We start from the raw sequence: 24,311 nt of genomic DNA, 5'->3' as shown, positions 1-24,311 counted from the left end.
CTTCCCCTGCGCTCATGCTCGGTCTCCCTCTCTCTCAAAAATAAATAAACACTTAAAAAAGATTTTTTTAAGGCCACTTCAGGGAAGACATCCCTGATCATGTCACACTGAACTGAATATTTCCTCTTCTATTTTTTCCCAATACCTATATCAGTTCTATATTATAAAAGTGTCCCATATATTCTTATATCACATATCCCTTGAGTCACGTATAAAGACCTTGTCGCATAAATGAAACCATAGATTTACATCTTATGTGATAAGCTTTCCCAAACAAGGACAGTATCTTTGAAATACAGTTCTCACATTGTATACCTTTTCTGTTAACTTGATTTTTTTTCATTCCTAATTGAAAACTCACTCAACTGACTTAAATCCAATGATATCCACTTGAGGCTCTTTGCCTCTTTCAGCATGCCTAAAGATTTCCACCTTTGTCTCAATTATATTAAATTTATGAGATATATGCTTCATATCACCAATATCAGCACTTTCATTTTCTGTTCTCTACTCATTTTTTATAAGCTAATAAGGGCAAGATGCAATAAAATAGTCAAATAATGATTCAAGTACTTTCTTACTGGCAAGGATGATAATACAGCTGCAACTGAATTTTCAACTGCTGTTTCATACAATTCCTTTCCTCCTTGCAGCACTGCCTACAGAGCAGTGCGGCACGCTGGTGTTTAGTAGGTGCTTAATGGATCCATGTTGGTGAATGACAGATTTGGTAGGCAAATAACAACACACTTGAAAGTTCTCAGCCCCATTGGCCATGGCATAGAGGCAGAGAACATTCCATACCTAAGCTACCATGTACAGTGGCATGAGTCTTACACACTAGATTCAAGTCCCAGTGCTAATACCTCCCAGCACTGGAATCTTGGACTTAATAACCAACTCCCAGCCTCAGTTTTTCTTCCTACCATGAGGATAATAGGGTTGTTATGAAATTGAAATAACATTATTCTTTGCTTTCAAGATGATCTTTGAGTACTCCCAACTCCTCTCTTCCAATGATCATATCTTCCACCCTCCCTCAGCCATGTACTTTCATGGGCATGGTCAGAACTGAGTCATTATCATTGGTTGACCCTCTCTAAGCCCAGTTTCACACACCACACCATGTCCTCCTGTTTTTCTAGCTCATTTTTTCCAAGACTAGATTCCAACAATCTTTAGATTCCTTAGGGACTTCAGCCCATTGATCCTATACCTTTGCATTGTTCTTTATCTCCATCATGTCCTCACTGAATAATCTTACCTAACTTATTTTATTATTAGTAATTTTATTATTGATAAACTATTATTAATAACGCTATTATTTTAATAACTCTCTTGCATATATATCCAACTCTTTTGCCCCTTTTTGCAAAACCTCACACCCAATGGTTAGTTAGGATCACATCTGGGTCTGCCCCCAACCTGCACCCATGCAGCTGGAGAAAAATGTACAACCGTGCTGAATGATTTCATGTTAAATTCATGGCCACTTGCTTCAAGTGAGTCCTTAATGCTCACAGTCAACAATACATTCCCCTCGTTCCTTCACTCCCCACAGTCCTGGTTAGCTATTTTTATATTGCCTTTTCTCTCTTCAAACCTCAAATACTTCCCTCCTCCTCCTCAATCTTAAAGCTACCTATTTTACTGAACAAATAGAAGCAACCCAAACAAGCATCAGTAAGTTCCCACCAAAGCATGCCAACTGTGTCTGTACCTATATGTTCCTTTACCACATAAATATATATATACATTATTTATATCAATACATATATATTACTTTTGTACGTGTATGTATGTAGACATTTATTATTACTATATCTATTCCATATTCACACTATTACTCTGGATGAAGTGACAAGGTTCATAACAAAGGGATAAACTCTATGCACTTAATCCCATTACTTCTTCCTCATGCCAGGATATCACTTCAGCTCTCTCCTTTCTCTCCTATATTGCTTTTTTCCCTAAAACTGGATTCTTCCTATCAGCATACAAATATACTGTTTGTTCTATCATCCTTTTTTTAAAGTGCTCTTTTGCTCTCACTTTCTGTATTACTCATTTCTATATTTCACTTTATCAGAAGGATCTGTACTCTATGGACAATCCAAGGTAATTTAGCAATTATAAAGCATTCACAGTCTTTAGAGTCAGACAGACTTGACCAGAGTCTAAATCTTGATTTTATTACTCACTAGCTGTGAACCTGGGTAAGCATCTCCCTAAGTCTGAGTTTTCTCATCTGTAAGATGTAAAAAATAATCCTCAACCCCTAAGGTTGTTCTGAAGAGAGAACATGGTAATGTCGACAAACACTTATCACAGTCTTTGCTGTGTGATTTGGATTCAATCAGTGGTATATATAATTAATGTTAGAGAAGACTAAACAGTTAAATGGAGTAAAACAAAAGCCATAAGAGATGGGGAAAAGCCAGGGTTTAATACTTCCCCATTTCTAGGGTTCTAGGACTTTCAAGATTTATAAGACAAGAAGCTAAGAAGGTCACTTGGTTTTAAAACCAAGAATTGATGTTTCTTTTTCGTTTTTAGTTGTAAGCTTGCTGATACATAGGGCCAAGCTTCTAAGGTAATATAAAGTTTCTAGTACAAAATACTCAACCACGATTATATTCTTTTTTAAAATGTTTATTTATTTATTTTGAGAGAGAGGGAGAGGTAGAATCCCAAGCAGGCTTCGTACGGTCAGCACATAGCTCGTATGTTCACGGGGCTCAATCCCATGAACTGTGAGATCATGACCTAAGCAGAGATCAAGGGTCAGATCCTTAACCAACTGAGCCATCAAGATCTCCACAGTTATATTCTTAAGTAACTTTCCCCAAATGAACAACTATGTGAGCTTCTAAAAGAAGAGCTCATTTTCAGTATATTCTATGATTTAAACAGTTTTGAGTTTGTCATAGGCTCATGTCCAAATATGCCATTTCTCTGGGGACCAACAATGCCTGTCAGGGCATCTGGATTAACCTTCCTCATGACTACCTCACTCATCTCAGGTTTGCCACTGATTCTAGAAAAAGAAACTGCTAATATGCCTTTGTGGGTTTTTTTTTTTTTTTTACTTTTTAAGATTTTATACATGTGTATATGTACTTTTTTTTTTTTTTTTGGCTGAGGTATTTAGGAAGACAAGGATAAATTCTTCCTATTTCATTTCAAATGTTTTTGACATCTTTTTGTACTATGAAATCTTGTCTGTCTTCATATTTGTGGTCTTAGGAAATTAAATTCTTAAAAATAATGCTGTGTAGGAGTCTCTGGGAGAAGAGATTGTGTCCCAGAAGTTCTGTGTGGGTAACTGAGGACAGATTCACAGATTTCAGGACAATCTGGTTTAATTTTTTAAATCTGTATCATGGGGGAAGTCGTGTTCCTAAGGCTTGAAATTTGAATGGGAAAAAGAAAGGGCAATTATCCTTGTCCAGCACTTTCTGCCATCCCACCCCTTCCTGGAGGCTGGACATGGCTCCCTCACTTGGTCTTGGGAGGTGGCTCCCTTGAAGAGCTGATTTTGGCCAGTCAAAAAAAAAAAAATAGCATTTCCATCTAGTACCTCTGTGGTAGGCATGATGGTGAAGATGCCAGAATTGGGGTGGGGGAACTGGGGTTTTGATTCTGCTTGTCCCGGTTATTACATCCCACAGCCACAACTTGGGTCTGAGAGATAGAAGAATTAAAGTTCAGCCTCATCACCCACGTTTTTTTCTTTAATGTTTATTTATTTTTGAAAGAGAGAGAGAGAGAGAGAGAGAGAGAGAGAGAGAACAAGTGCAAGTGAGGGAGGGGCAGAGACAGAGGGACACACAGAATCCAAAGCAGGCTCCAGGCTCTGAGCTGTCAGCATAGAGCCCAATGCAGCTCTCCAACTCAGGAACCCTGTGATCATGACCTGAGGGGATGTCTGACCCTTAATTGACTGAGCCACCCATGTGCCCCCACCCACCCTTAACTCCATCAGCCTACCCACAGCCTATTCTTGATATGAACAAATGAACTTCTCTCAAACTTAACCCTACTTGGTTTTCCTATATCAGAATTCTGAAGCAGCCACTAATAGTGACCTTGAGTAATCTGAACCTCTCTGAGCCCCAGTTTCTTACTTTTAGGGATTTTCGAGGGGATTAAATGAGAAGCTCTTGACATGAACCTGATATAGAGTTCAATAAAGGATAGCCATGATTATTGTTAACACCTCTGAGTTCAAATATACATCACTGCATAGCTGTATTTTCTTTCTTTCAGCAGCAAATTAAGATAACAATTATTTGATTACATTGCATCTGGTTGTTGGAAAGAAAACTCATTTTCCCATAAAAAGAAGCAAATTACCAAGGCAAATCACAGACTATAAACAATACGAAAATATAGCTATGATAAAAAGAAAGTGATCCTGCTGTTTTTATACAGAAGAATATGGCTGGTGTGAGGTATTATTTCCAAACACCTTCAAAATAGATTTTTTGTTTACAATTAATTCTTCACGTCAGGATAGAAAGCACCATTTTAACCAGAGATTTTTACCATAGCCCCTTAAGCTCAATGGAGAAAGTATACATTATATTGATATAATAGAATAATATGCTAACCATATACTTTATTCACAATATAGAAAACAATTCCAAACTTACTAGGCAGAAAGCATATAAAGCTGGTTGTAAAAAACTATTTTCCAGGCCTTCTTTCAATAACAATAAGTCACTTGTTATTACACTTGTGTTATTACACAAAAATTTACAGTAGATAATTATGGTAACTTTCTTTGTGACATACCAAAGATAAAGGCAAAATTAATTTACTTTTTCTCTTTGCTTTGTCTAATAATTGCCTTTCTTCAGTTCATCCTTACACTTGTCCTCAGAATGAAACAGAAGTCAAATGAAAATAAAAGAAGTTAAAAGTACACAGCTAAGACCCTGACCAAAAAGGTAAAAAGACAACTTTTCAAAAGAAGAAACTTTATGATTTGTTTGGGATGTCCGGATTATGGTTTTTTCAGCAGCTACACTGAGTCCTGGTTTCCTGGGACTGCCCAAGGGCCACCAAGAGAAAAGGCAGAAAGGGGAAATGGAGAAGAATGTCTCACAAACAGTTCTCACTGAAGTCAAAATGACACCACTGTAAAAGATTCTGTATGGTGGCTTCCACCTAGGACTTTATTCAAAGCCTGGAGATTATAAGAGAGGAAACTGAAGCATGGAATCATGAGATTCCTCCATTTCTGAGGATGCTCTGATTTTGTGAATCAAGTTGGTACTCTCCTTGGCATGAGAGATACACTTTAAGCTCCCAGCCAGCAGTACAATTTATGGGGCTTGCAAAGAGAATTGTTTTTGTCCATTTGGCCAGAATCTTCATACCATAAATCTATGGTCATTACATAAGTGGGGATAAGAATATACCCCCCCCCCATATGTTAACTGTATGCTACTCAGCCTTATACAATAAGAATACTAGTTTGTGGCAGTCCCATTAAACTTCATTTGCACATTTTGACTATTCGTATCTAAATGTCTTAACAATTTTTCCAAATGAGCAGATTTAATCTCTCTCCTCTTGGGTGTAGTTACCTTTTCTTAAGACATTTTCCTGATGTTTACTCAAGTTAAGATAAAATCTGCCTTTGTTGCACACATGCATTCAAGCTACATAGCTTCTTCACAGGTGTCACATTATTTAGTACTTAGTGTCCTATGAAACAATGAAGTCCACTATTCCCATTACACAGCCGCGTTACCTGAGGGCTGGAGAGACTAAAGAACTCATCACAGCAAGTTTCTACTCTTTTTTTTTAATGTTTTATTTATTTCTAGGAGAGAGAGAGAGAGACAGCGTGAGCAGGGGAGGGTCAGAGAGAGAGGGAGTCACAAGATTGAAACAGGCTCCAGGCTCTGAGCCGGCAGTCAGCACAGAGCCCGACGCGGGGCTCGAACCCACGAACCGCGAGATCATGACCTAAGCCAAAGTCAGACGCTTAACCGACTAAGCCACCCAGGCGCCCCAGCAAGTTTCTACTCTTATCTACATCTGTTTTCCAATCTCTCTAGGTTTACATTCGCTGCCTTCTTTATCCTTCATTCATTTCTATGAGTCAGGGATTATATATGTACCACATGCACTATATTTATATCATCAGTTGCCTTCACCATGAGAAGGAATCCTACTATTATAATTTTATATGATGGGGTAAAGAGGGTGGAGAAAATATAGCGTGTTGAGCCCCTACACTGTGCTAGATGGTAAGAATACAAGAGAGCTCCTGCCACCATGAAGCCAACAGTCAACTGAGACAGAGAGAGAAAGAGAATAAGTAAGTAAATCAAGTAAATCAAGCAGATAACTGTGTGAACAGTGCTATGCTGGAGACGCAGTGCTGAATAGAGAATAATAACTTCTTCAGCTGGGATGGTAACAGAAAGCCTTTCCAAGGAAAACCCATTAAAGCCTGACTGAAGGATGAATAAGACACAGAAAAGCAAGGAGTGGAAGGAAGTGTGTTTGGGCATCGCCTCGAAGGGGCAAAGGGACTGGCCCACAGAACTGCCAAAAGGCCAGCGTGATGGAGCTCTGGGGACAAACACATCCTTTCAGAAGGGGCAGAGTGGTGAGCATATTGAGGGAACTATAAGAGCATGTGCTAGGTGATGTGATTTTCCTTCCTTTAAGGTCATGGAGTGTGTGTAGTAATAGTCCAATGTGAAACCAGCAGGTAGCAGCTTGACTTTTGCTGTGATAGTGGGCAGGATCTGTTCTAATGGATCCATATTCCCTCAGTTTCTTCTTCTAGGTCCAAACACATCTGTTTGTAAGATGAACTAAAAGAGCCTAGAGATGAAGGACATGGCTATTGATGAGACAAGCTAATAAGATGGCATGACCCTGGCTTAATCCTCACAACACTACCAACAGAGAAGCTTCCTTATTCCCTTTTTATAGATAAGTGTTCTCATGTATGGAGAGGGTAAGACATTTGCCCAAAGATGCCCTGCTAGAAAGTGACAGAACTAAGGTTTTTATCTGGATAGATCTTATGCTGTCAGTTTATCAACCATATTCTCACTGTTGCTTGTAGAATATACCTGTGGTTAAAAGTAAATGTCAAGTGAAACTGCAAGCAAATTTCACTTGCTTTATACTTCATACTTTCTTTATTTAAAAAGGTGGTGTTATGAGTTAATTCATTAATTCAGCAAATGCTTATGATCTCCTCCTATGTGCTCACACTGGTAGTAACTGAAATTGAGTTGTGCATGAGATTGACTAAGTCAGTAATCCTGAGTTAAAGTTAAAATAATAATAATGACATTTATCATTATAAAAGAACACTGTAGACATAATTATAATGTATCTTTAAAGTCAATTGCTAGTCCTCTAAGGCTATCATCTGGCTTTGGGTTTTGCACATACACTTTCATAAGACAAAGATTTGAATGGAAAAGAGAATTGAAGAGGGTTTTTTTTTTTTTTTTTATGATAGTGTTTCCTGGACTAACTAAAACCACTCACATAGCAATCACTGGAAAAAATCTAATGAGATTTCTCTAATGAGAAGTGAAATGATTGCTAGTTATCTTAAGGTTCTGCTAAGCCATCCTAGGATGTAATTTTTATGACTCTATCAGCCGGCTAGTGTCTTAAAGTCAACAAATGCATTCAAGATTTAAGCATTTTCTCCTCTCCAAGCATTAAAATAGACTCTGGTTTAATTTCCCGACACCCCAAGTTCAGATTAGGAGCTCCCTCTCTATTTTCATATCCATTTATACTTCCCCATCACACTCAAAATTGCCCATTTACTAGTCTCCTCTCTCCCTAAACCATATGCTCTATGAAAGCGTTAACCATATGCTTCTTGTTTACAGGCGAATCTCTGGAACTGCATGAAGTCTCTGGTGCATAGTAGGTGTTCGATAAATATTTCTGGAAGAATTATATGGGCCAGCCATTGCAGAGATGCCTAAGACCCTAACACACACAAGAGCAAAGGGCATAGCAAGGTCACAGTGCCTGTTATTTACTCACAGAGCCAGAAGACAGAGAACAGAATTTTTTATAAGTAACTTGGAGCTAGATCTAAATCTGCCTATTAACATAGGTCCTTCTGATGAACGGATGTCAAGATCTGTTAGAAAACAAGATTATAGTTCACTATATCTCTTGTCTGTGTGGAAGGATGCAGATGAAAGAAGGTTTGAGGGGCCAGCAGTTTCTAATCAATGAAGCTTGTGCACGTTGTGAATCACTTCCCTGGCACACTGAGGAAAAGTACTAGAAAATCATTAGCATGAGGACTTTGTGAATGAGGTTATCAATTCTTTTTGCCTACAGATACGATATTTCCTACTCATCTCAATTGGACAATCTTACCAAAACTACTGGATATAAAATAGCCCCTTGGTAAATGTGAAGCCATCAGATCCTTTCAAACAAATATTTTACATTATTGAGCATTCAAATGACAAAAAAGGGCCTTTATAATGTTGAAAGTATCACACATTATATCATTAGTCATTACTGCTCCATGCCACAGGGTTATCTAACCCAGAAAAGCCAAGCAAAACTGTTCATTTTTTAATGCATACTTTCCTTACACAAATCGAAATTAATACTTTTCTATTTCCTTGCAGCTCACCAAGTTGTAGGGCTCCGCACCATATCCCTCTATTTAAAGAAACAAAGATATTTCACCTCACTGGCTAGAGAGCAAATTAATGAGAACCGAATCCCATTTTCAATTTGCATTTCAGGAAAAATTTGCAGCTGCAATGTCCACAGGAAAGGTTTTCCACTGGACATAACTAGATGCTTACACTGTAAGACAATGAGCCACAATTCCCAAACAGTTCTTGTTGTACTTTGCATCACAGGCCAGCTCCCTTCTGACTAAGGGATTTTCAGAACTGCAATGCTTCTCCAGGTCTCAAGTCTCCCCATGGTTTATATTTTTATTCCTTATGTAACCCTACACCATGGTTTTAACTTTATGCTTCTATAACTCTGACATCAGTACACCCCTTGGCCTTACCTAACGTCTCTGCTGCTCCAGGGTCCCCTTTACAGGAAAGTCACCATTACCAGAGCCCACTTCCCCTTTTCTCTGTTTAGCTGCCTAGTGCTATTGATCTGGACAGTCTACAATATTGTCTAAAACACAATATGCAATGGCTCCAAGGCATTTTCTTTTTTAAGTTTATTTATTTTTGAGAAAGAGAGAGAGTAGGGGAGGGGTAAGAGGGAGAGAGAGAATCCCAAGCAGGTTCCATACTCTCAGCGCAAAGCCCAACGTGGGGCTCAGTCCCACAAACCATGAGGTAATGACCTGAACCAAAATCCAGAGCCAGGTGCTTAATTGACCGAGCCGCCCAGATGCCCCAAAACCCAAGGCAACTTGTGAGCCATCAAGTTGTGTATAATGGGTTGCCTTCCATTTTCATCAATGTAACTAATTCACAGTCACATTATATTAAATATACTCAGAATAAAAGATCAGTATTAACTGGGGTGGGAAAATGTTATGAATTTTCTACTTTGGATTGTGACTGATGAATGAAAGTAGAAAGTATCAATTTCTTCCCATGAGCGGGTCACATGGGAACAGCCCTGCATTAATGCTCGGATTTCTTTCTACTGCCACACAGCACAGCTACTCACAGTGTGGAGCGAGATGTCTGGTTTTCTTTTTTAGAGAAATCTGAATGATCCTATTGTCAGTGGCATGCTCAATAGCCATTTTCTGTCACCATGATGGAGAATGTTCTCTAGGTTGAGATTCATAAAAGATTATTCTAATTCTGCAGTCACTGAATATATAATTTAGGTTGTATTCTTAAATTTCAGTTCTACCTCATATTAGCCTAGGTTCTGAATACCACAAGTCAAAAACGAGGTGGAGGAAAAGGCACTATTAACGACTTCCATGATGGAATAGCCAGGGGAAGAAAAGAGTTACTAGACCTGGAAGCTTTTGGGGGTGTTTACTTTTACACATATTGTGTTTCAAGTAAAATACATAATTTGAATCTCCTTTTTAAAAACCTTTTTGGGGGGGGGGCACCTGAGTGGCTCAGTTGGTTAAGCATCCAACTTCGGCTCAGGTCATGATCACATGTTTCGTGGGTTCCAGCCCCATGTCGGGCTCTGTGCTGACGGCTAACTTACAGCCTGGAGCCTGTTTCAGATTCTGTGTGTCTCCCTCTCTGACCCTCCCCTGATCACCCTGTTTCTCTCTCTCTCTCAGAAATAAATAAAACATTAAAAAAAGATAAAGGCGGCTTATAAAACTATAAATAAAATAAATAAAAACCTTTATGGATGTGTTTGATTATTTTAAAATGCATAGAATCAACATGCTGGGCAAAGTGTACAAGGGAAGTATCAGAAGGAATCAGGTGGTTTATTTAAAGAAAGCAACTGTGTCTCCTCCATCCAGTATTTCTAGCCATCCTGGTAATTACTAACACTTCCACAGCACTGACTGGGTGCCAGGCATTGTCATAAGCACTTTATATATAGCAACCCATTTGATTCTCAGAGCAGCCCTGTGAGGCAAGTACTGTGTTCACCTCCATTTAAAGGTGAGGAAAATGAAGCACAGAAGCGAAATAATTTGCCAGTGATCCCAATAGCTAGGGATTCAACCTCAAGGAGTCTGGACTTCAAAACCCAGGCCCTTAATTACCATGTTCTGCTGCCTAGGAGGGGATGGAGGAGGAAATGGAATATCTGAGTGGTAAGAGAAATCAGAAGACAAGCTGGCTGGTCTCATAATAATCTTTGCATACCGGTACAGTTCTCTTCCTACTGGAGCTACTTTCTCTATTTTGGAGCACTTTTTTGAATCCTGAGTCCCTCCTAGGTTGTTCCTTAAACCCTGGCCACACCTCACTTTCAGTTTGCTCCTGCTTGGGTGAACCAATTTATAGGAGACCACTGGAGACTTTGCTGCTGCTCAGTGTTTTTCTCCGTCCCTTTGAGCTAGAATCTGGGTAGGTGCAGGTGCTAAGAGTCAATCTTTTGGTAAGATTTCCAATTTGTATGTAAAGTGATTATCTGAGTACCCGCCCAAAGCACTCAGTGGAAGTTAGGAAAACTGTGGTTATTATTTAAAGTACCATCATTCCATCACTGTTCTCTAGTTGTTCTGTTAAGAGATAATGTAAAGCATATACAAAACAGTGGCATCTGTGACCATAACAGAACTCTGTAGTGGGCATCTATTATTTCTCATTCTTCTGAAAACTATTTTTGGAGGACCTACATTTATTCCAGGTACTGTGCCAGGTATTGTGATGAACATGAAAGATACAATTCCTATCTTCACAGAGTTTACAGATAATGTTTAAGAGACAGTTAAATAATCAAGTATATTACAATAGTATTTGTACCACAGTAAGGAAAATAAGGTCCTTGGGTCAAAGAAAAGGGGTCCCCAATCCAGATACGATGGGCTAAGAAAGGCTTCCCAGAAAAGTTAATCTCTAGATTGGGACCTGAAGATTTAGTTCATCAAAGCAGGTGGAGGAGAGTTCCAGGCATAGAGAACATTACGTACAAAATGCGCATGTACATGACAGCATTCAGGAACTTTAAGAAATCGAGTATAGCTGAAGTTGGAAATGCAAAGGGCAGGATGGCAACAGAAGATTCTGGGGAAGGAAACAGTGCCCATTTCATAAAGGGATGTGATTCCTGGTAAGGAGTTTGCATTTATCTATAAGAATAGTTGTGAGGCAATGGAAAAACTTCAAGCAGGAGTGACATGATCAAGCTCCCATTTCAGAAATCTCACCATTTTTGCAACAGGGAGAATAGATCTAAAGGGGATTACACTGAATTTGAGGTAGGGAGAACAATTTACATTTCTTTGTAGTGGTCTGGAAAACTGTTGGGAGAGGGGATCCAGGGGACGTAGCCACTGGTTGACCTGAGCTGGACCAGGCAAATCAGAAGCTTCTCCACCCCTCCCATGTGGATGGAATGCAATGTGCTTTCTGTTGGACTTCCACGCTCCCAGAAGGTGCTCCAAGGACACAGGCTTGAGATAGTGATATGGTGTTGAGACCATCTGGATGGTTTATGTCACTGAATCCCATTAAGGCCTCTTTATAAACTTAAGATTTGTCAGATGGGTACAGACGTCTATTTATTTTGGGGAGCCTGGGTGGCTTAGTGGATTAAGCATATGACTTGTGATTTCGGCTCAGGTCATGATCTCATGATTTGTGAGACTGAGCCCCATGTCAGGCTCCATGCTGATAGTGTTTCATTTCACTTGGGCAGCTCCCACGGTTACGAAGCAACAAAAAGCAATGTTAGTGGTCTGGACCAAGGTAGGATCAGTGGTGATAGAGAGAAATGGATGGAATTGACTGAAATGAGGAAGAAACAGTAGGACTTGCCATAGGCGGGGAAGAAGGAAGAGTCAGGGATGCCACCCAGGCTTCATTCTTCCCTGGGAAAATGAGTGACTAATGATGCCAATTACTATGATAAGGAACACAAGAAGAGAAGAGGTTTGGGAGGATACAAATGATGAGTTCAAGTGGAGCTCAACACAGTTGAAAGAATCCAAGAATATAAAAATTGAATAGCCAGGAGGGGAACTTTCTCACCCAAAATGATTCCTCTTCCCAGTCTACAGGACCCACTGTACATCTCAGTAGGCTCATTGCACCCGTGATATTAGCCCCTTTTAATGATAAGAACAACAATGGAATATTAGATAGTTCTTGAATGACTAGAAAGAAAAATAAGGGTTTCTTTTATTGCCTTCTAAAGCAAATCAAAAATTAAAAATGGACTTGCCTTGGGTGAAATAAAGGGATTAAGAGTATACTTATTCTGATGAGCACTGAGTAATATATTAACCTGTTGAATCATTACATTGCAAACTTGAAACTAATCTAATACTGTATGTTAATTATACTTCAAGAATTTAAAAAAAGGAGATTTCTTGATGGAAATACTGAACTTGAATCTGAGCTAATCTCTAGAATCTAGAATCTAGAGTCCAGATCCAATGAATTTACAGGAAATGCAAGGTTCAGGGGGAAAAAAATGTTTTAATGAAATTGCAAAGATCATATAGATGGATGAGTAAAACCAGAGTGCTGGATATTGAACATGGCAAACAATTTGGTTTCTTCAAACAGACAAATTGAAAAAAAAAAAAAAGGAAGGGAGGGAAGAAGGAAAGAGGAAGGAAGGGAGGGAGGGAGGGTGGAGGGAGGGAGGGGAGATTAAAAGAGATTTAAGGGGTGCCTGGGTGGCTTAGTCAGTTAAGATTCTGACTCTTAATTTTTACTCAGGTTATGAGATCAAGCCCCACATTTTGGAGCCTGCTTAAGATTCTCTCTCTCTCGCTCTCGCTCTTGCTCTCGTAAATGTAAGGTATACATTTTGCTATTTTGTTGCATATGGGTTAAAGTTTTTTTTAAAATTTTTTGAATGAAAAAAATAAGTAGTGAAGAAAATGGATAGACCTTATTTGAACCTTGATTCAAGAAGCCAACTTTAAAAAATATTCTAACAAAATCAAAGAAGTTTTAACATCAATTAGATATTAGATGATATTAAAGAATTACTAATTGTATCTGTGATAATAGTATTGTGTTATATTTTATTTTCATTTTGTTTTAGAAACATACAGAATTGTATCTGTGGATGAATGAAATGATTGATGTCTGAAATTTGCTTCAAAATAATGCAGTGCAGACAGAAGGAAAAGTAGGTATGAATATTTGTAATACAAGATTGCTCCTGTGATGTTAATTGTAATTGTTGGAACTGGGTGTCTACATTTGGATGCATTTGAAAATTTCTGTATAAAGTTTTTTTTATTGACTTGCCAAGAAATACAGTATTTGAGGAAAGCCATAGCAAAGAACAAAGAAAAAGAGCAATAGTCAGTAAAGATGCAGAAACTGAGGATCCATGTATCTTTTTCTGAAGAACTTTCTTCTGTACATTGGATACATAGTCTCTCCATTGTTCATGTTGGAGGTGTTCCAAATGGCACATTCTCAGCTACTTCCGTTTCTAATTTCTTTGAGAAGATCTTAACCTCATTAGGCTGTCAGGAATGTATTTGGTCTTCTCTTTCCGGTTGTATATATATTTTTTAACATACTGAGGCACTTAAGAGCAATCTCAGATGCCTCCTCATCCTGCCCACATGCTGACACTTCTCTTGCTGCCAAATTCATTCAGCGATGCTCTGGGCCTAGGAAGAAAGTACCTGAATTGCCCAAAGGGCTGGGCTCAGGTGACATATATTTTTGGCATGAAAGTGAAAATAGTGTAATAAAATATTTTAGTAGCATGCTTCTATCACTGTTATATTGAACCCAGTCCTCAGATCACAGCTCCTTAAAGAGACTGAAAAAACTTCTATCCATACACCTATCCTTTGTCATCACTATTACCATTCCATATCTGCCCATGCGCGGGTCCAATTCAACTTCATGACAAAGCCTTATATTTAAATTGTGCTATATTTTTAAGTTACAAATTAAGAGGCCTCATGTCTTGAGAGTACTCTCTTCAGGATGCAGTCACCTGGGCTACAACTATCAAAGGGTTTCTTATGTACCAAAACCCCTGAGAAAAGTAACACCATGCCGTAAAAGTGTTTTAAATATACGGCAGAAGAGAATTTTTACTGACAATGGAGAGAAAGAACTTGAAAGCAGGAATGACTGAAACAGGACTAAAAGAGAGTATCTAAGGTGGAGAAGACAGAAAAACAACACAGGAAGAAGAGAGGTAGGTGGTAGTGAAGACTAATCCTCACCGTTTTGACTATATTGCTCTACTGCTTCATTTTGAACATGCCAACATCATATCTCTATGGGCAATAAAAACAGAAGTTATTTTTAGTATCTTTTGAAAACCATTAGAAAAAGAGCTAGAATCATTTCAGGATAGATGTATTTCTTCCTGTTAAGAACACACCCTCTTACTGAAGCTTCTAAAGTCAATGTTGGGTAAATTATTCACGGTGGCCACAACCACATATTTCTTCCTAATACAAGATCATGCAGTTGAATTCTGAGAAATCACTTTCTGACTGACTTTTTTCCAGCACCCCATCTAAGTCAACAGCCCTGAAGTACTGTGTACTGTGAAAATTTTAAAAAGGAAAGTTCATTTAAAGTGGAATCCAGATCTCAGAATGGGAAGTTCTCACACCCTAACACTTGTCATCAATTGCAGGAATATATGGTCCTTGTAAGTCCATACTGCTTTACTATCCTTGCAGGAGGAAGAAAGGTTTTCTATTCTCCCCAGTAGCAGCCCCAGCCAATAAGAGACTGTCACAACTCAGCCAATGAAAAGCCACTATACTGAGAACCCTAGATTATTTCAATAGGCTTTTTGTTTATAACAGCCCTTCTCAAATGCCCACCCCCCACTCCTTTCTTCTATAAAAGAGAATTTTCCTCCTTTGGGCTTTCCTATGGTTTTGCTATAGTTTACTTCCCTATGGTTTAGCTATAGCTTGCTGGTCCTAAATTGCAATTCTCTATTATTCCCGAATAAACCCATTTTTGCTGGTAAAATAACGGCCAGCTTCATTTTTAAAATTAACAGTACATAGAGCAATTTAGAGAGTTTTGTGGAAACGATCCTTTAAATTTAAGGAAATGAAGTAAAGAGAAGAAAGATTAAAACACACCGACAAGCAGCAATTTGTTGAAAAGGAAGTGAGTCGGTGTCTCTACTATAATTCACAGAACTCAGAGTGGAATGTTTTTGGAGTATGCATCCTATGAATTAAACTTCCTACTTTTCATGTTATCACAGTTTCATTAGAGGCAAATTCCTTTGAATTTGAGTGTTTCAGGCATTTGTCTGAAGGAACTCATTCATGAGTAAGATTTTAAAAATTGTGCATAGTTCACTCCAACCAAGAACAATCTTCTCACTCTCGGGCATTGGAAGATGGCTCTAACTAAGAGGTTCATTTATTTTTCTGCACCTGTGATTTTGTTCCTAACTGGTGTGAAGTGCCACTGAATATCTGGTTCAAAATCAGGACTTCTGTTTTCCAAATTACTGAGCTCCCTTTTCATTTGCAGGTGAGTCAAGAAGGCATCCTCTATTTATGTTACTGCCTTCTATGTAATGCTTGAGGAGAAAAGAGAGGTAGCTATTTAACAAGTGGAGTGGGAGAGAAGGAAAGCTATCTTAGCATTGTTTTAAAACAAAGGACATATCTAAAATGCTTTATGAGGCAATCCTAGCTAGATATTTCTTTTCTGTTCTTATATTAATCATACTTTCCTAGATGCTGATAGGTGAATCATAATCCATAGTATCCCACATATCATATTTGGTGTATCTCCATTAACTAAACACTCAGTCTACCTGATGTTGACCATCAACTCTAGGTCTACATCAAGTGTAAATAAGGCAAAAATCTAACCTGTTAACAACTGACAGGGAAATTTCGGTCTTTCAATTTCCCCTTGGAAAACTTGGAAGAAAATAGGGCAAACAGGGAAAGAAAGGAGTCTCTCCCTATGACTGTCAGCCACCATATGTAATATATTCATTTCTCACTGTTCATTGTTTACTATGTTATGGAACCAGGAAAAATAACTTTGTATTATCCCTGGGTTATTAGAAGTGTCTGATTGCTTGGAGTTAATTCTTTGGATCTAAGGAGTTTGTATATACAGTGTAATTTTTTCAACCTAGGAGCAAGTTGAGTTTCTTTGCAAAGACCATCTTTTTTTGTTGTTTTTGTTTGCTGGTTGGCTGATTGATTTTTTTTTTAAGGATATGGAGATGCTCCTAGGGACACATGCTACCCCTTCCAACCTCTCAGGTGGTGATTCCAATGCTCTGCTCACACAGTGCACAGCGAAGCTAGAAGCTATGTGCTGGGCAGTGCTAGGCAGGGCTAAGCAGCACTAGGCAGGGCTGGGTGGGGCTAATGTTGGATGAAGAGCATCTTTGCATAGTCAACTTCCTGCTTTAGAGCACCTCCCATAGTTTCGGCCCATTAACCCGAGCACAACAGCTTGATGAATTAATGCTTATATAGGCACAGTTGGCAGCTTCTAATTAAATAATTATGGTTAAGCGTCTGCACAGAGGCTGTGCTGCACCCTAGAAAGCCAGCTGTCAGTTTCATTGGTCCTAAGACAGAGGAAGAGTTAATACTTAGCTCTAGATGTTACATACAAAGGGAAGTATATCGTATACAATATACATACTGTGTAATATGAAGTTGCATTGTGCTTGTGCTAGCCCGTCCATTAGTGACGGGAGCAAACTGCTCCCCTGCAGCCTCTCAGCAACCCAACAGAGAAGGAAGCAATTATATGGTCAGCAGAGCAGAACGCGTTCAGAGCAATTTAAAGAGGACACAGTGTTAGATGGATGAGTCTTTGATGAACACACAAATGTCAGCGAGCTAGCAGGCAAATATGTTTCAGGTTCTGGGTCTCATTTAGATGAGCAAGTGATAGAAATCTAATGTGGGCTTTTTACAGGTGGTTGTTGATGGTGCGTTTTCACTGACTTGCCTAATGCTTCTTAAGATGCTGTTTTCAAATATTAGAAATTGGAGAACAAGGCAAATATCACAAACCTAGGTTTGAACTCTTTCTAAGATGCATTTTTCCCAAAAGTTAGGAACTGATATTTTTTCTACAGAATTACAGATAATGTCAGATTCCTTTATAGAAGGCTGAAAAGCTAGTGTCTTATCTCAACACCAGTGGGGAAATTCACCCAAAGAAATAAAGCTGTATCTGGTGACTAAACTCCAGTGTAGAGGAAGATATAGATTATAAAGGCCATTGATAGGTTTGCTGGACCAAATAATGCTTGTTATTACACATCAGTATGTTCCTGAATTGACAGCCGATTTCATTTTTCTCCACAGGCTGTCCTTTCCACACAATCCATGTGTCCTCACTTCTAAAAACTGAATGTGGGATACCTCAGCATAGAACAACTCAGCTTGCCACTGGCCTCTTACTAGGGTTCCCAGCACCATCTCCACAGGAGTAAACCCAACTGGAGGCAAAAATCAGTCCAAGAAATTCAGTCATACTTTCATGTTTTTTTAAAAAAATAGACATTTTAGTCTCCCAAATTTATGGATTTGCCTTAAAATAAGAATAGAGGAAACCAAATTTTAACGCGGACACATTTCTTATGGAATTCACTTCACCCCAACTCCCAGGCCCTGGTGAAAACCAACTGTTAAATCAGGCACTAAACTACAGAATAACTTACTGCTCTCCCTCCAGAGATCAAGGCTTACAGTTTATTTAGAACAATGCCATTTCATAAAACAAAGCAACCTATACCTTAAGTCATCGTTAAAGCAAATGGACCGACCTCTAAGTGTTTATTTAAAATGCTTCCCCAGAACAATTGTTTCCATTCCTTTCTCCCCCTCCCATTTCCTTTTACGTCAGTAATTCTATCACCTCAGCTGTCTGAAGCTACTTGGTCGTGATTGACAATTCTCAAAGATCTAGTTCCTTTTAGGTGGATCATAAACGAAGTTCAGTATGATGAAGTCGGCTGTGCAACTCAAGTCTCAGTACAAAATGCTAAAGAATCAAATAGATTTGTAAAGCCTATAAAAGCAAGTTTCAGACTTGGTGGGGGAGATAGGGGGTCTTTTTATCAGTCTATACTGCCATCTATCTAAGCAAAACCACATCATTTGGTTTAACATCCATTTGTGTTTTCAAAGCCCCTAATGAAAGCAAGTCTCCAGCAATGGCTTAACAGATCCCAGAGTTCCGATAACAGAAATGGACAGCACCACCACATTCACTCTGAGTCTGCCAGTCTCCCGTGGACCAACAGCCAAGTTCTAACCATCGTCTTATCCTTACAACTCGATATCTGGCAAGCAGACACACACATCTCCTTTCATTTCCCGTATCACCTAAACCAGTATCATTTGCATCTTGTGATTTCGGAGGCCTCTGAATATTCTGTGATGTCATTGATAAAACAGATAAAAGTTGCTTTGATAAGACATGAGACCTGAATTATAGACTCTAGCATTCTAGCTATACCTCAGAAGTTTAAAACAAACAAACCCAAATAATATTCCTTAGACAGGAATGAACATGCAGACAACAAACATCTGTAGAGAGAATTGATACAGATGAAAAATAGAACCCTTTGTACTTACGGTAGAAGACATATTCAGTGTAGCTTGACCAGATCTTGTCATCTGTATATTGGTTGACAAAAGATGCTGTCACCGAGGAGTTACAGGCCACCATGTGGAATCCACACTCTGACAACATATCAAATGCCCTTTCCAGATGCTTGAATTTGAGATAAAATCTGGAGGTGTATCTTTCTGGGGCTCGGTCAGGGTCTCTGCTCTCATTCAAAGTTTCTCCAAAGACCTCTTTTGCCAAGGAAATCCTTCCACAAACCAAAATCCGAGGAACTCTACGAAACTTGGCATCTGCCTGCCCCTCTCTGCCCATGGTGCAGGACCCCCTGTAACCCACAGTAATGAAGCCCCACTTGCGGTCCGCAGGGAGCACTGAGGAAGGAGGGCAGATTCTCGTGTCGCTTCCTTGGGAGGCATCTTCAAAGTCACTATGGCAGAATTCGTCTGGGCTTTGCTTGATCTCATCGGGGGTCAGGAGTTTGACCAAGTCTGGGAGCTGGAAGTACTCAGCTTCCCTTTTCAGTCTTCCCCGTTCTGGAAAGTGATCAGGCAGGACCACCTGCCTGTCCCTGAGATAGTCCAGAATATAACGGAACAAGAATCCATCTCTGTCAATGAAAAACCTTCCTTTGGAGTCCTTGGCTAGATCGTTAGCCATGTCTCTCTTTGGGGAAAACATTTTCCACAGGAAGGAATGAGGGATGCTTATTAATGTGGAATGGCGGGTGAAATAAACTTGACCACCAACATTCAGCTCCACGACCTCAGGGAAGGAGTTGGGAACTGCAGCCCCTTGTTCTCGAGGATAATAACGACTACAGTTTCCACTCAAAGCCATTGTCCCTTTCTTCTTTTTCTTCTCCTATTTTGATTTGAAGGTGCAATCCAATGGAGTCACAGCCTTATCCTTTGCATCAACTTGTCAAAGAGGGAGAAGGACGCTAACTTGTTAAAAAATGACCTTCTCTCTTACCCCAGTTTTTTTTTTTCCCCAAGCAAGCAAAATTTAGAAGAGTCCACAGGTGAAGTGATGCTGCAAAAGTAGTTTAAACCCTGGCTGGTGGTGAGCTATTACTTCATAGAATATAATCAACTCATCTCCATCCGATCTGCCCCAAGCTCAGTAGGCAAGGCAGGCCAAGTCCCCAGTTACTCAGAGGTCTGTCTGAAGGAAAAGAGAGAAAATTATTTCCTCAAACCCAGCATGAGTCAGAAAAAGAGACACCGCTGGAAAGAGGAGAGGGAGGGAGAGGGAGGGAGAGAAGAAGGGAGGGAGGGAGGGAGGAAGGAAGGGAAAGATTATTTGACATAAGCAGCCTGGAACTACCGATTTCAGCCATTCTTCAACTAAATCGTGGCTTCTTTCAAGCTATTTTGTGTCTACATGTTTACCCATATGCCTCTGTCCCCAGCAATTAGCATTAAAAATATTTGTATTTGTATTTCTGCCTTAAAAAGGAATACAAGATTTTCAACTTCCAAAAGGGGATTTTTCCTCCCTGCTGAACAGGAAAAGCAAGAAGTCTCGGAACTTACCTTAGTGAGGGCTGGAAACCCAGCTCCTGTGAAGAAATACCCATTTGCAAAGCAGTCAGAATCCACAGCCACCGTCTGGAGCTTGTCAAATCCCGAAGAGGTAAAGGACAGAGGTATCAATGAAAAGTGCAGGAGAGATGTGCTCTTAGAAAATAATATATATATATATGTATATAAATGCATATCTGTATGTATGTATATAGGTATGTATTCACTTCCGATCTCAAGTTGAACCAAGTCACAAAAAAGTTAAAGCGTGATGAGAGGTGGTTGGGTTGAAGAAGCAAGGCAGGGGAAAATATCCAGCCAAAGCTTCCCAGTAAAAAAAAAAAAAAAAAAAGGTGGGGGGCAGGGGAAACCTTTAGAAAGAATCCTTAAAACAGAAGAGTTGCAAGAGGTACTGGGACTTCGAAGCTTTTCAGAAAGCCCAGAAGCAGAAAGACAGATGTGCCCCGCTGGGGTCCCAGGTAGCCGCCCCACCTGCTGGCGAGGGCAAACGGGCTCGCATGTTCGCAGGCAGGTGGGAGGCGCCTGGAGCCGCCGCGGGCCGCTGGAGCCCGGCCGCCGCAGCGCGCAGGGGCCGCGGGGGGCTCGGGCTCCGGCCTCTCCGGCTGGCGGCCGAGCTGGGTGGTTCCACAGTTGCCAGTGCAGTTCGGATGCTGTTGTCTCAGCAGTGCAGGCAAGATACCATCCAGGGAAATGACTATTACATCATCTTAAAGGAATACGGCTGGGAGAAAGCGGAGGCAGCTCGAGTCGAGTCGTCCTCGGTGACAGGTCGCCAGGGCTGCACGGGGACGCCGCGCACCGGCCGCCGCACGCGACTCGCAGGCTCCGGGCTCGGGGCGGGGACGCGGCGCCGCGCAACCGCTTCCCCGGGCGTCCAGTCGGCGAGTCTGGAGTTTGCAAGGGCCTTCGCCTTACCTTTTCTTCCTGCCTTTACACCTCCACCGCCACCACCATTCCCCAACCCAGCGGCGACATAAACACAAGTGATTATGCATTTGAAAATCCACAAACAAATCTTTGCACATGCACTGAATTTCTACTGAAGGACAAATTTCCCCTGTATAGCTTTTTTTTTTTTTTTAAAGAAAAAAAGAAACCACACCAAATGAACCCCAATATTCAAGGTACAACGTGGCTTTTCTTTAAAATCAAAGGGGATTAAGCCGTGTCCTCACTCAGATCCCCTCTGTTTTCCCTCTTCTCCATCCCCTCCCCACCCCCCCCAGCACGAATAAATAAATACAATCTCTCTGGAATTGTAGCTGCTCATTCGAAAGAATGCACGAGGCACTGATAACCCTCAGAAAGCCCACAGTTTACATCAGTAAGTCATTATCTTAGCTTACCTGTAAGAAGTTGTTCTCTGCAACCTTTTTCTGGGGCTGTTTCTTTCTGAGCATCTCTTCGGACATCCCCTGCCCCCTCCCAACTCATCCCAAGAGGACTTCAGGGGAAGACACGCCCGGCTAAGAGACATTTTACTCCTGTCCCAGAGGGCTTCCTTAAGTGCATCATTATAGTTTCAGGAAGGCATTTCCAGGGCAACCTAATCGACTAACAAAGTGCTTCCAGTTGATCCTGCCAGTCAATAATGGCCCAGCCAACAGTTTACAGTAAGTCGGCCATTTCTCCTTTAAAATGCCAGTGTTTTAGGGTTTACAATCCTAATCAGAATACAGTGTTTCATCTATGAATAATATATGGGAGGCAAACTCCATCTCAAATAATTGCTATCTTAAAAAAAAAAAAAGAAAACAAAAAATGGAGACAAAAGTATGAATTAGATACATTTTAAGGGATCATGTGTTTACTGCCAACTCTTGCCCTGACCCAAGAAGTAGCTTAAAGATAGACTCAGCAGCAGGATAAATTAATTTCTAGTTTAACAATATTTTCTCTCAATAAGTATCAGGTTAGTGAACACATTCAGAGTATTAGCTAACACCCCAACACCTGATTATATTTGACTTTGTTCCTTTAACTAATGTATTAACCTGTTCTGCCCTCAATCATTTGGATTTTATGCTGGACCAAGCAGGGAAATGTTTACTATTTGATGCGCTTGTACCGCCATCTAGTGTCCATAAGCTATAAGTGCATATCTGCAATTGACCACTTACCAGAGCCAGAGGTTAGATTTTTTTCTCTTTATTTTAAAGTTTTTATATTGGTTTAAGCATTATTAGACACACACTGTTCACCATGATGACAAAATAAGAATTTAGTTGCCAACAGAACAAGGGAAAAAATGAGTCTGAGTCTATGCGCATTAAGTACTGGGTTTGTCCTAGTAAAAAATAAACAAATGCTTCATTTCAGTTCTAACAGAATAGGCCAGTACACCACCACAATACTTTCGGACACTGGACATTAAAATATTCTGGGGACAGCTTGACAGTAAATGGGGAACCGGAATGAGAAAAACCATAGTCTTTTAAAGCTCAAAGGAACTTGAGAAATAGAATTACCATCTCAGAGATACAGAATCTGAGGACCAGAGAGAGAGAGACAACGTCCACAAGGTCAGACAGGTGGGGAGTAGCAGGGTGGAGTTTAGACTATTTCCCAGTCAGTATGACCAGTGTCCTTTTTTAAACCGCATGTATTCTAGAATAAGGGTGGAATGGAGGCAAATACAGAAGACAAGAATTCCAAGACTACACATTTGGAAAAAAGTGGCAAGCCATTTGAAAGAGTTTTCAAGAGTAAGCTAAATTGCAAATCTAAAAGATCTAACAATTTAAATAAGAGGACTCTGAATTTAAAAATTGAGGAGTTCTGTTCATTGCTCTGGGTTTCAAAGGTTAGGCTATTTTTTGAGACAAGTAGTTTTTGATCTTTTTTGGATAATGGACTGGCTGGAGAATCTTAAGAAATCTAGAAGATAAATAAACAAGCCTAGAAGTTTTCATTCAATGTCAGGGGCAGAGCCTCTCAGGAAGGTCCAAATAAAGAGAGGAACCAGGGAGCAATGTGGACAGAGACTGACATTCAGAACTCCTTGAATTTTGACAGTGAACCTTCTTTTTGAAATGAGATGACATACACACTCACACAGACACACTCTGAGGACTGAAAACATAAAACACTCACCAGATAACCTTCACCTCATGACCCATGATTGGACCGCATCACCTGAGAGGCACTCTGAATTCGTATTGTTTAATAAATACTGTAAATGTCCTATGCTTTGCACAGTTGTATTGCTTTATATTTTGGAGCTTCAAATGTTAATTAATGATGTTAAACTGTTAGAAACACATGCCTGTTTTGTTAACCCTCATTAGGTATATTTACTTTTCAATCCACCTAGAGCCTCCAGAAATCAAGAGTGCCTGGGTATCTCTCTCACCTTTTGAGAGGTCAGGGGTTTGGCTCCAGATTGGCCTGAATCCTATTCAAGCTGAGGTCTGCAGGCCCCAGGTTAACATCTGATGCATACATGTTCTTGCTCCTTTAGGCTAGGGGATGCAAACAAATGAGAAGTGAGATTAAAGAGATAATGGGCTTGAAGGCAACAAAGCAATACACTATATAAAGAGATTTAAATAGTGCTGGAGTAAGCGCCTGTTTCTCA

The 24,311-nt window shown here is 40.0% G+C and overlaps 1 protein-coding gene across 1 annotated transcript in view; it reads right to left on the bottom strand.

The window, feature by feature from the left end:
* KCTD16 (potassium channel tetramerization domain containing 16) overlaps window positions 1-20,027 on the bottom strand; it is a 247,417-nt gene extending 227,390 nt beyond the window's left edge. The window contains exon 1 of the mRNA XM_039236208.1: window positions 19,196-20,027. Coding sequence (XP_039092139.1) covers window positions 19,196-20,027 — 832 coding nt within the window. The remainder of the gene's footprint in view (window positions 1-19,195) is intronic.
* Window positions 20,028-24,311: the final 4,284 nt, after the last annotated feature.

The sequence above is a fragment of the Hyaena hyaena genome, unplaced genomic scaffold (genome assembly GCF_003009895.1).
Source record: "Hyaena hyaena isolate Hyena2069 unplaced genomic scaffold, ASM300989v1 scaffold_107, whole genome shotgun sequence".
Classification (NCBI taxonomy): domain Eukaryota; kingdom Metazoa; phylum Chordata; class Mammalia; order Carnivora; family Hyaenidae; genus Hyaena; species Hyaena hyaena.
The sequence above is the reverse complement of the archived record's forward strand: the minus strand, read 5'-3'. Positions and strand labels throughout refer to the sequence as shown.